General features: G+C 36.6%; 2 protein-coding genes across 3 annotated transcripts; one reads left to right on the top strand and one right to left on the bottom strand.

The window, feature by feature from the left end:
• The first annotated feature begins 1223 nt into the window (after positions 1 to 1223).
• On the top strand, positions 1224 to 10122 carry LOC147386108 (protein NRT1/ PTR FAMILY 5.6-like). 2 transcript variants are annotated; one of them, XM_086424155.1, is made up of 5 exons: positions 1224 to 1378; positions 1505 to 1662; positions 4050 to 4267; positions 7818 to 8362; positions 8924 to 10122. In XM_086424155.1, exons 2-5 carry the CDS (start codon positions 1515 to 1517, stop codon positions 9816 to 9818), a joined length of 1806 nt encoding a protein of 601 aa, XP_086280281.1. In that variant the 5' UTR covers positions 1224 to 1378; positions 1505 to 1514; the 3' UTR covers positions 9819 to 10122. The 2 variants fall into 2 exon arrangements, with proteins under 2 accessions (XP_086280281.1, XP_086280282.1); XM_086424156.1 differs by having other exon boundaries at positions 1269 to 1662.
• Positions 10123 to 11017: 895 nt separating this feature from the next.
• LOC147386107 (uncharacterized) lies at positions 11018 to 14682 on the bottom strand. Its single transcript, XM_086423286.1, has 4 exons — positions 13599 to 14682; positions 13127 to 13452; positions 12443 to 12967; positions 11018 to 12139 (listed from the first exon to the last, which is right to left on the bottom strand). Exons 1-4 carry the CDS (start codon positions 14680 to 14682, stop codon positions 11018 to 11020), a joined length of 3057 nt encoding a protein of 1018 aa, XP_086279412.1.

Below are 14682 nucleotides of genomic sequence, written 5' to 3'. Positions count from 1 at the left end.
AACAATTACACAATAATGATCACTCTTAATGTCAATTAGAAATACCAGAAGTAGTGAATCTTTAAGACCATTAATAATGCAAAGCAGCATGAGTCTTTATGATCATGAATGCAAGTCATAATGGAAGAGAGGTTACAAGTGAGTTCAATCAATGCCTAAAGTTAAATGAGATTTACTCTATAAAAAGGGGAGGCTTCTCCTGCTCAAACCCCAAGGCAAAAAATCATGATAATTCGCAATGAATTTCTTCTTCTTTTTGGCTCTATAATTCTCAACTACTAACTTGATCATCGAAAACCTTTTACCCTGCATATACTAGTGTCATTTCAGGTGAAGTTAACGGAGACACAAAGATTCACCGAATAAGACAATCGAAGGACTACATTTTTGCAACGCAAAACTCAAGGAGTGGGTAATCTAAAAATCGATTTCACTCTCATTCAAAATTTTCTAGCAAATTATAAATAGAATGAGTCTTCACAAAATTTCTTTGCATGACTTAGATGGAAGTTACCGTACTATTTTGGAATAGAAGGATTATTGAGTAAGAAACACAAGCAATAGATATAAAAGGAAAAAAAAAATTAGATAACTCGTAAGAAAAACAATGGTTATGAGCATAAGGAGCAAATTTATCAGTGACTTTACCAAGATAACAAAATTTCATTAGGTACCTCAAGAATATCTTTAAATTTATTACATACCTCAAAATATTTTAAATATTTTGAATTTCTGAATCGCATATTTGATTTTCTAGTTTTACAATAAAGAAAGAAAAAAAAATTAAGATAATACATAACACGACTGAATTTCTAATTTGACTTAATGAATTTTGAGTAAACTTGACTAATTTTCAAACATCTATATGATAAAATACAACGGTAGATCCCACTTCAGTTATAGTGGATGAGGGTCACGTTAGCCCACTTTATTTTCTTTTCTCTTCACTCCTTTGATTTTATTGTCTTTCCTTTCTTTCCCCCTTCTACTCTCTTTTTCAATATTACCACCCCTCTCATTTATCTCTCTCCCCCCCCCCCCCCCCCCCCCCCCCCCCCCAACAAACGGACAAACGCTAATAGTTACAAACCTTATCTCAAAGATTTAGAATGATTAATTAGTAAATATATATTACTTTTGAAATTTTAATGAAGGTGAGGTATTTAGTAATCCAACTTTTTGACTTTGGTCCAAAAAGAAATAGAGGCTGGTCGGCAAAGAATGTTATTCCCATCTAGACCCAACATCAACAACATCTAAGTGGAAGTAACGAGTATTTTCTCTCACACAATCATAGCCAGTCCAGACCAATTTTTTTTCTCTTGTCTGAAAATATTTCCTTTCCAAGAGAATGGAAAGCTCATGTCATACAAGGAAGGTATCCTCCCTATATAAGTAGTTCAAAGCATAGCCTCTCTTCCTCACCCACACAAATTAATCTCCCTTCTCATCTCAATAGTTCCTCTTGTGATCTAAGCCTTTTTTCTTTTTTTTTTCTCCCCAGTTTAGGAGAGATGGAGCAAGGATTAGAGAGAAGAAAGGGAAGTGAATTTGATGAAGCTAATGAAGAGAAATGGGTCTATGATTCGTCCATAGATCATAAAGGAAGGGTTCCTCTCCGAGCTTCGACTGGTGTTTGGAAAGCTGCTCTCTTCATTCTTGGTAAGGATTGATAAAAACGATTCAAGTAATAAACTTGAAAATGAAAAATTCATCAAAGTTGTTATAAACTTTAATTCTGATCTTTCCTTAATTATCATATCATTTATTGTTAATTATCTTCCTTAAGTTGCTTTTATAAAGTTTTTATTGTACCATCAAGATTTATCCATCGTGATTATGTGAAAACTCTGTTTGTTAATTTTAATTATCATTGTTAAGAATTTCTATCTTCATTATTCCTTTTTATCAATAATATATGTATAATCTTCCTCTTGCTGAAAACAAATTTGGGTTCAAAACCCATTGTGAGCATTTATGCAAAGAAGGTGCACTTAGTGTGTGAATAGCAAGCTGATACTCGAACCCAGCCAGTGTTGGTCAAAGTCCTTAGCAAATGTTCCCAAGGGACATTTCTTAGTCCTCAATGTATTTTTTTATGAATTGTGATAATCTGACTACCCACGTGAAAACTCAATTTATTACCTTGACATGACAAGTTTAAGAATTGTAGGTATGTACTTCTCGAGATACATAACTGCACTTCTCCGTTAAAAAGTGTATCTCAAAAGAATTATATATCTCGAGGAGTGCAGATTTATTATTCCTAAACTTGTCACATCAAATAATTGATTGAATATGTGAGTAAGCCATGTGAGATAGTCGGATTATCACGACTCTTTATTTTATATTTTTTCAGAAAAAAAAAAAAAGTAATAAATTTATGGAAGAATAGAACCCCACCAATAACTCATGTCGATCCTAAAACATTTCACCTTATGAAGGAATTTTCTAGTAAGTGATAATATCTAGATTCTATACAGGATAAGTAGCCTTATAATGCATTAATCTGAACTGTTCAATCAGTGGGCCACATTTTTGACACTAATTGATGAATCTTAGATTTCCATCCAGAACTGATGTTAGATGATTAAATAAAAACAATATTGGTTTATGGATTGGCCCCACAGAGAATCATCTTTCTCTATAAGTACAAAGTTGACAAGACGTTTTCTTGACACTTCTTTAGCATATAAGACGGAAATGGCCATATCGTCATCGTCAAAGATAAGCTGTGGTCAATATTCACCTTTAAATATTTTGAAAAGAACTTCTTAACCAAAAATAAGGCTTTAAGTGAACAATTTCTTAACCAAACAAAATTTTTTTTTGAATAAATAAGGAAAGATCCCATTTAAATGAACTTGATATGATATAGTGGAGGCATAGCCCCAAAAGTCACTTCACCTTACAAGTAGAGAAATTTACCACCAAAGCTACAGGAATACATGTTTTTTTATTATTAATGTTGGAATGACTTAGTGGAGGGAGACATGAGGGAAATCTTGACATGATGGCGTGTGTATGTCTGTAGATATATTTTCTTTGAGATATGAATAAATACATTTATAGACTTGCACGTGCCACCACGCCAAGATGCATCATATGTTCCTCATTGAGATCACTCCAGCACAACTCTTTTTTTTTTTTTTTCTTAATTGTAAGTTAAAACACAAATTTCTTAGATATCAATTTCTTTGGGATCAATATAATTTCTTTAGAACCCACTATCATCTGGAGTATGTGATTATCTAAACATCAAATCTTATTCGAAACTAGTAAATTTCTTCTATAAATGTAGAATAATGTTGAAGTGACTTCAAGATTGTACCTCACATCGCACATCTTGAGGTCACTCCAACATGACTCATATATGTCAGGCACGGTAATCTTGACCTCTTGTATTCCTTATTTTGTATTTAACAAAAGAAAAAATCAAAGTTGAATACTTTTCGTATAGTGCATTCATTTAAGTTTTTTATTTATTTATTTTTATTTATAAATAAATAAAAAAATTGAACTAAAGGCCAATGGCAAGGTTACTTTAGATCTTAATAAATTCAAGTGGAGTAAATACCTTATTTGGTACTAAAAATCATTAGTAAAATAGAAAACATTACTAAATCTTAAAACATATATGGCACGGTAATTCTAACTTCTCATCCGTCCTATATGGTAAAACAAACATTGTTTTGAGTCATGATAATATGACTTGCAAGGTGGCATACTCATTTAACTTCTTGACATGATAAGTTTGGAAACCGTAGATTTGTACTCCTCAAGATACATGATTGTACTTCCTCATAAAAAGTGTATCCCGAGGGAGTGGTGTATCCAGAGGCATACAGATATAGGTTCTTGAACTAATCCACGTGAGGGAGTCGATTGAATATGCCACTTGACAAGTCAAATTATCAGGACTCTTTTTTAATATGACAAATGGTCATGGAAAATAATACCATACCATATATAACACCAACTTTACTGACTCAATGAGTCAAACTGGGTTCCATGGCTCATCTCATGAAATTTGATTTGTTTTGAAACAGCAATTGAGTTCAGTGAGAGGCTGAGTTACTTTGGCATAGCAACAAATCTCATCAGTTACCTCACAAAAGTGATTCATCAAGACCTCAAAACTGCAGCAAGAAACGTAAACTATTGGTCGGGTGTAACGACGATGATGCCTCTCGTTGGAGGATTTCTGGCTGATGCTTACTTTGGAAGATTTTCTGCAGTTTTCATATCTACCATCATCTATCTTATGGTAATCCATTTTTCTATTTATTTTAATTAATAACAATTATCACAAAGGAAGATCAAGGCCTCAAGCTCATCCCCTGGTCAATTTTTGAAAGAAATATTTGGTTAATTAATAAGATATTTCTATCGTTTTAAAAAACATTTTGAAAATTTTTCTAAGGTTTTTTATTAAGGGCCTTAAGTCATGTATTTTTTTAAGGCAACTTTTGTATGCTTAATTGGTAGGGGTGCACATAGGATTGGGCCAAACCGATAACTGAACCAGGCATTTTGGATTGGTTTGGTTCAATATTTTTACTTCATTGGTTCAATTTTGATTTACAATTTTAAAAAATCAATTGATTTGTTTCGATTCTCGGTTCAAGGAATCCTAGAACTGAACCAAATTCATTTTTATATATTTATACATTTATTTAACAAATAAAATTAAATATAACAAAAAAGAGCTCATTGTTTACTTCTGTATTTTAACAAATTTAGTTATCAATTTAAGTGGTCCGAACGACATGGTCCTAATCATCTAATGAGTTTCAATTTTAGAAAAATCAGTCATGTTATTAAGTAGATAATTGAGATTATAGAGATTTTAATATTATATTTTCAATGACATTCTCTTTATTGTGCCTTTTGATTGAAATCATTGATGGTCGTGGATTTTTTAATTGTAAGATTTGAAAATTGATGTCTTGATATCTATATTTAAGAGATTCGATAATCGAATCGAACTAAGGTTGGTTCGGTTCTAGAGTTAGTCAGTTCAATTCCAATTCTAGATTTGTAGAACCGATCAATTTTGATTCGGTTCTAATTTTACCCCCACTCAAATCAAACCGAACAGTGTGCATCCCTATGAATTTGTAGATTGGAAAAATAATAATTTATATTGCCACGCCAACTTTTTATTTGAACACCTCATTCAATGAAATTTAATGAAGTGCTGAGTGTCCTTCTTTCCACTGTTTAGTCCCTTTCCATTTTCCATATTTTGGTCATTACTATGATTATTATTTTTTAATTATCAATGAAGAAATCTCAGCAAAAGAAGTCTGTAAAAGAGATAAAGATAAAGTGAGACAGGAGCGTACAAAAAAGGAGAGAGAGAGAGAGAGAGTACCCTGATGACTGTCACTAGAACATATGGGTAGTAGTGTCATATTTTATTTGACTAGAGTATAAAACTTGTTGATTAGTAAAGGTTTTCAATGGAAAAAAAAAAAGTAAAATTTTTTTTTCCGCCGGGGGGAGGGGAGCGGGTCATAACTATTTAAATTTACTTTTATAGGGTCAGGTTCAAAGGCCATATGAGAAAACATATGTAAAAACTTTCGTTTTTAATAAAATTTTAAAATATGAGTTCGAAATTTTGGATTGAGCTGATTTTTTGTGAGGATGATCTCTATGATGGGAAGATCATCAAAAAAAAAAAAAAAATCAGCCCAATCTGAAACTTCTAACCCCATTAAAAGTGATTTAGAATGTGGACCGTCAATTTTTTACCAATTTTTATCGCTAATTTGTAAATCACTTTTGATGGATTTAGAAGTTTCTGATTAAACTGATTTTTTGTGAGGATGATCTTTTCATCATAGTGACCATCCTTGCAAAAAATCAGCTCAATCCAAAACCTCTAACTCTTATTTTGAAAAACGAAAGTTTTTTCATATATTTTCTCATATGACCCTTGAACCGCCCCCATATATATATGATAAGGAACCGTAGACACATAAAATTACTTATAAAGTTACAACATTTTTGTCTTATATGAGCAAAAAGGTTTGGAATGGGCTGATTTTTTGTGAGGATAATCTCTGTGGTGAGGGGATCATCCTTGCAAAAAATTAGCCCATTCCAAAACTTCTAACCCCATCAAAAGTGATTTACAAAAAGTGGATGGTTCAAATTCTTCAACTCGTAAACATGGGACTAGAAGTTTCAGAATAAGTTGATTTTTGGCAAGGATGATCTCCTCACCATAGAAATCATCCTCACAAAAAATCAGCCTATTTCAAACTTTTTTTCCCATATAAGACAAAACACGTTGTAGCTTTAGGAGTAGTTTTATGTGCATACAGATCCTGATACATACATATATATATATATATATAGGGGTAAAGTTTGCCAAGTTTGGTGTCAAACATTTTTCAAAATATGGGTTAGAAACTTTGGAATGAGCTGATTTTTTGTGAGGATGGTCTCTATAATGAGGAGATCCTCCTCACCAAAAATCAGCCTATTCCAAAACTTCTAACCCCATCAAAAGTGATTTACAAAAATTGGACGGTCCACGATTCTTCAACTTGTAAACTAGGGTTAGAAGTTTCAAAATAAGCTGATTTTTTGTGAGGATGATCTCTTCACCGTAGAGATCATCCTCACAAAAAATCAGCCTATTCAAAACTTCTAACCCCATCAAAAGTGATTTACAAAAAATGTTTGGCACCAAACTTGGCAAGCTTTAGGGCTGCCGAACCGCTCCCTATATAGGGAGCGGTTCGGCAGCCCTAAAGCTTGCCAAGTTTGGTGCCAAACATTTTTTGTAAATCACTTTTGATGGGGTTAGAAGTTTTGGAATAGGCTGATTTTTTGTGAGGATGATCTCTACGGTGAAGAGATCATCCTCACAAAAAATCAGCTTATTTTGAAACTTCTAACCCTAGTTTACAAGTTGAAGAATCGTGGACCGTCCAATTTTTGTAAATCACTTTTGATGGGGTTAGAAGTTTTGGAATAGGCTGATTTTTATATATATGGGAACGGTTCAGCAGCCCTAAAGTTTGCCAAGTTTGGTGCCAAACATTTTTCAAAATATAGGTTATAAGCTTTGGAATGAGCTGATCTTTTGTGAGGATGATCTCTATGATGAGGAGATCATCCTCACCAAAAATCAGCTTATTCCAAAACTTCTAACCCCATCAAAAGTGATTTACAAAAATTGGACGATCCACGATTCTTCAACTTGTAAACTAGGGTTAGAAGTTTCAAAATGAGCTGATTTTTTGTGAGGATGATCTCTTCACTGTAGAGATCATCCTCACAAAAAATCAGCCTATTCCAAAACTTCTAACCCCATCAAAAGTGATTTACAAAAAATGTTTGGCACCAAACTTGGTGAACTTTAGGGCTGCTGAACCGCTCCCTATATATATATATATTTCAATTCACATACATTTTAAGTTGAGTAAATGCAAATATAACATTTATCATGTTGGTAAATGATTTCATCACTGTAAATTCCTAGAAAAATATCTTTCAATCTACCAAATTCTTAGTATATCATCCATTCTAGCCAAGTTTGGATTCCGCAATTATTTGGTGAGGGTCGTAAAAATTCAAGAAAAAATCAGGGATTACACAAATGATAAGTTTTTGTTATTCTATTAGGCTACTAATCAAAAAATTGTCTATTAATTTGACAGTTGCGTGATTTAATTGGTTGGTCTATGAATTAGGAAATTTTACTATATTTATATAAAAAAATCGGAGAATTTTGTGAGTATGAGACCATCAGATATCTTGAGCAGAATATTAAAAACATGTAACGGATTTGGCAACAGGGTTTGTGTCTCTTGACAATGTCGCAGCTCATCCCAACCTTGAAGCCTTGTGACATGAACATATGTCAGAATCCCAAGAAGATTCATGAAGTCGTCTTCTTCTTTGCCATATACTTGATCTCTGTAGGAACTGGAGGGCACAAACCATCATTAGAAAGCTTCGGAGCCGATCAATTCGACGATGATCACTTAGAAGAAAGAAAGAAGAAGATGTCTTACTTCAACTGGTGGAACTTTGGTCTTTGTTGTGGCCTAATTCTTGGTGTAACTGTGATAGCTTACGTGCAAGATAATGTGAGTTGGGCTGTCGCAGATATCATACTCACAATGATTATGGCAATCTCACTTGTAGTTTTCTGCATCGGGAAGAAGATGTATCGATATAGGTTGGTTGAAGGAAGCCCATTAACTCCACTGTTGCAGGTATTAGTTGCAGCCATGGCCAAGAGAAATCTCTCTCTTCCATCAAATCCAGCATTACTGCATGAAGTTCCTAAATCACGAAATACCCATGGAAGGCTTCTACGTCATACCGATAAGCTTAGGTATACATTTCATTTTCTTGTGGTTTCAATAAGATTTTATAAAAACTTCAATGTGCCAGCTTAATTCCTAAGTTGGTTAAGTAGGCTTCCTCACCAAAAATAAACCAATTCGGAATTTCTAACCCCAGTTTACAAGTTGAAGAATCGTGGATTGTCCATTTCTTTGTAAACCGCTTTTGAAAGGGTTAGAGGTTTCAGAATGGGCTCAATTTTGCTGAGGTTGATCCCCTCATTATAAAGATCATCCTCACAAAAAATCAGCTCATTCCAAAACTTCTAACCCATATAAGACAAAATGTGTTGGCAAGATAGTTGGCTATATTCATGTATGTTGGTAGATGCACACTTTCCCCACACCCACACAAAGATTTAACCAAGGTAGAACTGTGAAAATAGATATAAAACTTCATGAAGTTATGTATTTGGGTATATTTTGAAAATATTTGCATGAAGGGGTGGGTCTCATTCCCTTCGGATCTATTGTATGTGTAACATAAATTTTGGGCCAATTAAAATCAAATTTATGACTCATGGAATTGGTTTTTATTATGTGTTTTACAGTTTTCTTGACAAGGCTGCAATCATTGAAGACAAGGAAGATACCGAAGCAGGATCCATTAAGAAGAAACAAAGTCCTTGGAGACTAACCACAGTGACAAAAGTTGAGGAGTTGAAGCTGGTTCTCAATGTAGTCCCCATATGGTTTTCTACATTGATATTTGGATTGGGTGTAGCACAAGCTGCAACATTCTTCATCAAACAAAGCAGTACCATGAATCGGAAAATCACTCATAGTTTCGAGATCCCCCCAGCCTCCGTCTTTTCACTTGCAGCAGTTGGGATGTTAATCTCCGTAGGTATTTACGATAGGATCCTTGTACCTGCACTAAGAAGGGCAACAGGTAATGAGAGAGGAATTAATATCCTTCAAAGGATTGGTATTGGTATGGTGTTCTCTACGTTGGCAATGGTCATCGCTGCCTTAGTCGAAAAGAAAAGACTACAAATTGCAGAGAGGGAGATTCTACAAGGAGGGCGAATCGGTGGGGTCTCTATGAGTGTGTTTTGGTTAACTCCACAGTACATGGTACTTGGTATAGCTGATGGGTTTACATTGGTGGGCTTACAAGAGTACTTTTATGATCAAGTACCAGATACTATGAGAAGCATGGGCATAGCTTTTTATCTTAGTGTGATTGGTGCTGCAAACTTCCTAAGTAGTTTCTTGATAACAGTTGTTGATCATTTCACAGGGAAGGGTGGGAATACTAGCTGGTTTGGTAAGGACTTGAATCATAGCCGCTTGGATAATTTCTATTGGTTGTTGGCAGCCATGAATGGGGTGAATTTATTCGTCTATATGTTCTTGGCTAGTAGATATTCCTACAAAAATGTGGAGAGAAGAGTGGCTAATGCTGATTCTTATGTGAGTGATGAGGTGGAGATGATGGCTTGAAGTATAATTAGCTCAAGATTAGTAGGTTTTGTTTTTTGGGTTTACGACTCTTATTAAGGGGATTAATGTAGAAGGGAAAGTAGTTGGTAGCCTGGTTTAGTATGTCTGTCTTCTCTATGATCCATTTTCCGTTTTTTTTTTTTTTTTTTTCTTTTGTGGTGAAGTATATTTTAGGATCAATCAAGAATTTGAAGCTTTGTAACAAAAAATGTACCTCAAATAGCTTTGGATGTCTATCATTTGTAAATGCTTAATTAAATGATTTCTCTTCACTATATGCGATGTAATTGTGCAAGTGTTAAGTTCAATAGTGATTTTTGTCACCAATTTCTCAAAATTAGTGCCACCGAATTTAATGACCAAGACAACACCACAATTTGATCCAATATACATGTAGCCTAAGCAACAATGGAAGGTTGAATAAAACACTTTATCTTTCATGGGAATTGACTGATCCATCATATGATAATGTGTAAATACCATATACCAGAATAATATCATGGTATTTTATCAAGTAGTAGATAGTGAAAAACTCGAAACTCTTTAACTTATCTCAACCTTATAATCTATATATATGAATCCAAATCAATCCATCATAATCTTCGTAAGATTGATATGGTGTATCACATTACACTTTATTATAGTGCATCACATCTAATTACTACAATAGAGAGCATCATATTTGTTGTAGTGTGTATTCAAGGAATTGATATACCCACCCCAAAAGTACTATCATTTCAAGCAAGAATGATAAATGGGACACTGGCATGAGATGATCAAGACACCGGCATGCCTCATATCAACACATGACAACCACAACAATGACCAACTTAGTATGATAAAAGTACACATGAACGCAAAAGTGATGGTAGCAAAACATATCCAATTCTTGTACAATAACATATTTGATTACAATTAAAATTCATCAACACATCTTCACACCTAGTAAGATCATAAATACTAAAAGTATGGCATCACCAAAAGGCTAGAAATAACCAAATCAGGCTGCTTTTGGTGGATAAGTGCACCATATGAGAAAAAAGTCCATGGGTCACCAAATCATGCTATACGATTTTCATTAAAATGCGCAAAGCAAGGTAAACCTGTTTCACAATTTTTTTTTGATAAATAGCATTGTATTCATTAAAAAAACCAAATCGGTCGAGTTGACCAACTTGGGAAGACCTTACACAATTGCGCTACTCACGTACAGATCCGCAAATCCCATCCCACTTGTACAAAAAGTCCTCAAAAAATAGACCCCTAAGCTCCTTATACACCTTAGACCAACAAAAGATAAAACCCAAGATAAACATGATCGTGTCTAGACAATCTTTTTGTTTTCCTTCGAATATACGCTTATTCCTTTCAAGCCACACCCCCCAACAAATTGCAAAAGGCGTAATATTCCAAAGCAACTTCTTTGTGCCACCAAACGAATAGCCCACTGACGACCAACCAATGAATAAATCCTTAACTGATTCCGGTAAGCATGTTGAAACCCCATATAAGTTAAGAAAATGAGTCCAAATCCCATGCGAGAACTTGCAATGAATTAAGAGGTGATCCGATGATTCACCATTTTCCATACATAGCACACAACAACTTGCCCCACTCCATCCCCGCCGCATCAACAAATCTGTCGTTTGTATCCTTCCTAGAACCGCCGTCCACGTGAAGAATGCAATTTTGCTCGGCACCTTTGGACCCCAAATTGAGACATGAGGAAAAGACGAGTCCCCATTATTACACAAAGACTGGTAAAACGAGCGTACCGAGAATCTTCCATCCTTGCTTGCTATCCAAACTCTCTCATCTTCTCTTCCCGTACGGAGGTCGATACTTGAAGCCTCACCAACTAACCTACCAACTTCTTGAAGTTCTAAGTCATCAATGTCCCTTCGAAGTCCAAGATCCCATTCCACACCTCCATCCATAACTCTTCGGACAGATGTGATTGGTTGCCCTTTCTTCGAGGAAATGGAATACAAGGTTGAGAAAGTCTCCATTAGAGGTCGATTACCACACCAAGTGTCTTCCCAAAATCTTACTCGGTTGCCTTGACCCACCCTGAATTTTATTCTCATATTGAACAGTGGGATGATCTTCATGATACTCTTCCACAGCCCGCATCCATATGGTTGTCTGGTCGATCCGCTTGCCCACCCTGTCCGACTCAGCTTGTACTTGCTTTCTATAACTTGTCTCCATAAACTGTTCTCCTCGTTCCCAAACTTCCACAACCACTTGCCCCTCAAAGCCACATTCATCTCCCCGAGTCTCCTAATGCCGAGGCTACCATGTTTCTTAGATGAACAAATCTGTTTTCAATTCACAAGATGATGCTTTCTGTTCCCAATTCTATCGTGCCACAGAAAATTACGAAACAACTTGTCTAACCTTAGTTCTACACTTCGAGGCATTGAGAGAAGAGAGAGAAAGTATATTGGAATACTAGAAATGACACTTTTAATCAAAGTCAGTTTACCTCCCTTTGAAAGATAGTTGGCTTGCCACATTGCTAGTTTCCTTTCGATTCTTTCCACTATCGGGTCCCAAATCGCCACCCTCCTATAGGGGGCCCCCAGAGGCATCCCTAAGTATGATGAAGGAAGACTACCCACCTGCCAACCCAACGATGCTGCCAAAAGGATTGTACATCTAGCGAAGCCTACCGGGAACACCTTACTCTTTCTCGTGTTAACTGGAATACCGGACATCGCTTCGAAACAACACAGCAATCCACCTAGCCTCCTTGTCTGATCTATGGAGTCATCCAAGAAGATTAGAGTATCATCAGCGAATTGGAGATGCGAAATGGTAATCGTGCCTGCCCCTGCTGAAAACCCTGAAAGGGTTCCACTCGCTACCCCTCTATCCATCATCTTACCAAAAGCTTCTGCCACTATGATAAATAAGAAAGGTGATATGGGGTCCCCTTGTCTAAGGCTTCTCGAGCTCCTAAAAAAATCGTGAGGCGTTCCGTTCACCAAAATCGAGTAAGATGGGGAAGTCACACACGCCATAATCCATGTAACCCATTTCCTACCAAAGCCCATCCTCCCTAACACATATTCCAGAAATTGCCAATTGACGCAATCGTAGGCCTTCTCAAAATCAACCTTGCACACCACACCTGCTTTTCCCGACTTCAGTCTAGAATCAATGCACTCGTTTGCGATTAGAACTCCGTCAAGAATCTATCTCCCTTTGACAAAAGCGCTTTGATTGCCCCCTATTATCCCTTGAATGATCCCTTTCAATCTTCTAGCAAGGATACTCGTGATGATTTTGTAACTAGTGTTTACCAAGCTGATAGGCCTCAGGTCTTTAATATCTTCAGTTCCCACCACCTTTGGAATTAAAGCGATGAAGGTACAGTTGGAATCACGATCCAGCACACCCTCTCTAAAAAACTCATTAATCAGGGCAATGAAGTCACACTTGATGACCTCCCAACAAGTTTTGTAGAACTCTATAGGGAAACCATCTGGTCCCGGTGCTTTATCGCTCTTCATGCATGAGATGACATCCCATATCTCATCTTCTTCAACAGGTCTTTCCAACCATTCGCCCTGTGCCTCAGATATTCTATCAAACTGCAACAAATCAGGTTTCGGTCTATCTCCAACTCCTTCGGTGTACAGATCCAAGTAAAAGTCTACAATCCCCTTTGCCGCCACCCCTCCCCTTCCAACCACTCCCCATTCACGCACAACCTCGTGAGGCGATTGTTTCTATCTCGAGCATTGGCCATGCAGTGAAAATATTTTGTGTTACCATCCCCTTTTGTAAGCCATCTAATTCTGGATTTCTGCCTCCAACTGATCTCTTCCATAAGTGCCATCCGCTGATACTTCTCGCGAAGGTTCAATCTCGTTGCCCTGTCGTTTATCGAGATCGGATTCATCTCCTCCTTATGATCTAAATCTTCGATTCTCAAAAGGATGTCATTTTTCTGCTCATCCACTCTACCGAAGGACTCTTTGTTCCATTCTTTCAATGCCATCTTTAACGCCTTCAACTTTTTCCTGAATACCTCTCCTGCTGTTCCTGCAAATGAAAAACTCCTCCACCATTCGGTTATCAACTCCTTGAAGTTGTGATGTTTCAACCACATCAATTCAAAACGGAACGGGATGGGACCCCTATTGAAAGGCCCTACTACCAACTGTATCGGGCAATGATCAGACACTGGATTAGGAATAGCCGTCTGAGAAATCTGGCAAAAGATCGAAGTCCAATCCTCTGAAACCAAAAATATGTCTAATCTGTTAAGGGTTGGTACCGCGTGATGATTGGACCAAGTAAAACTTCTACCTTGGAGAGGAATGTCCATTAAATTATTTCTGTTCACGAATTCCCCAAATCTCCTCATCCTGGTTGTTATCCTCGAGCCGCCTTGTTTCTCACAAGCAAACCTAATGACATTAAAGTCTCCTCCCAAACACCATGGACGATTCCAATAGCTACCCACGTCGTCCAACTCCTCCCAGAATTGCTTACGCTCCCAATCTCTCGTAGGACCGTACACCCCTGAGAATACCCAACTGTCTACCTTCCCTACACACCGACACAAAATAGAAACAGAAAAGGCTCCCACTAAAAAGTCTTCCACCTCGATCAACCTCTTGTCCCATAATACCCAAACACCCCCTGCTGTCCCATTCGCTGTAAGATACTTCCAACCCACGTTCCGTCCTCCCCAAATGTCACTCACTACCACCCTATCCACTTGTTCCAATTTAGTTTCTTGAAGTGTAACGATGTGTGGTTTGTGAGCTTTTAATAGTGCCTTAACCGAAGTCCTTTTTGTCTTGTTGTTGAGGCCACGCACATTCCAAGAAAGAAACCTAATCGTCAT

This window comes from Akebia trifoliata, chromosome 14 (assembly GCF_017979445.1).
Source record: "Akebia trifoliata isolate Shusen 1 chromosome 14, ASM1797944v1, whole genome shotgun sequence".
Taxonomy (NCBI): Eukaryota; Viridiplantae; Streptophyta; class Magnoliopsida; order Ranunculales; family Lardizabalaceae; genus Akebia; species Akebia trifoliata.
This window is presented reverse-complemented; position numbering and strand designations above follow the sequence as displayed.

What these genes read in the sequence shown, in the direction of transcription:
- LOC147386107 (XM_086423286.1), bottom strand. Translation starts at nt 14,682, where the DNA reads ATGACGATTAGGTTTCTTTCTTGGAATGTGCGTGGCCTCAACAACAAG. An exon ending in ATGGCTTACAAAAGGGGATG is followed by an intron (nt 13,453 to 13,598) that starts GTAACACAAAAT and finishes TGTACACCGAAG; the next exon opens with GAGTTGGAGATAGACCGAAA. An exon ending in CAGCATCGTTGGGTTGGCAG is followed by an intron (nt 12,140 to 12,442) that starts GTGGGTAGTCTT and finishes AATTGAAAACAG; the next exon opens with ATTTGTTCATCTAAGAAACA.
- LOC147386108 (XM_086424155.1), top strand. Translation starts at nt 1,515, where the DNA reads ATGGAGCAAGGATTAGAGAGAAGAAAGGGAAGTGAATTTGATGAAGCT. An exon ending in AGCTGCTCTCTTCATTCTTG is followed by an intron (nt 1,663 to 4,049) that starts GTAAGGATTGAT and finishes GTTTTGAAACAG; the next exon opens with CAATTGAGTTCAGTGAGAGG. An exon ending in CGTCATACCGATAAGCTTAG is followed by an intron (nt 8,363 to 8,923) that starts GTATACATTTCA and finishes TGTGTTTTACAG; the next exon opens with TTTTCTTGACAAGGCTGCAA.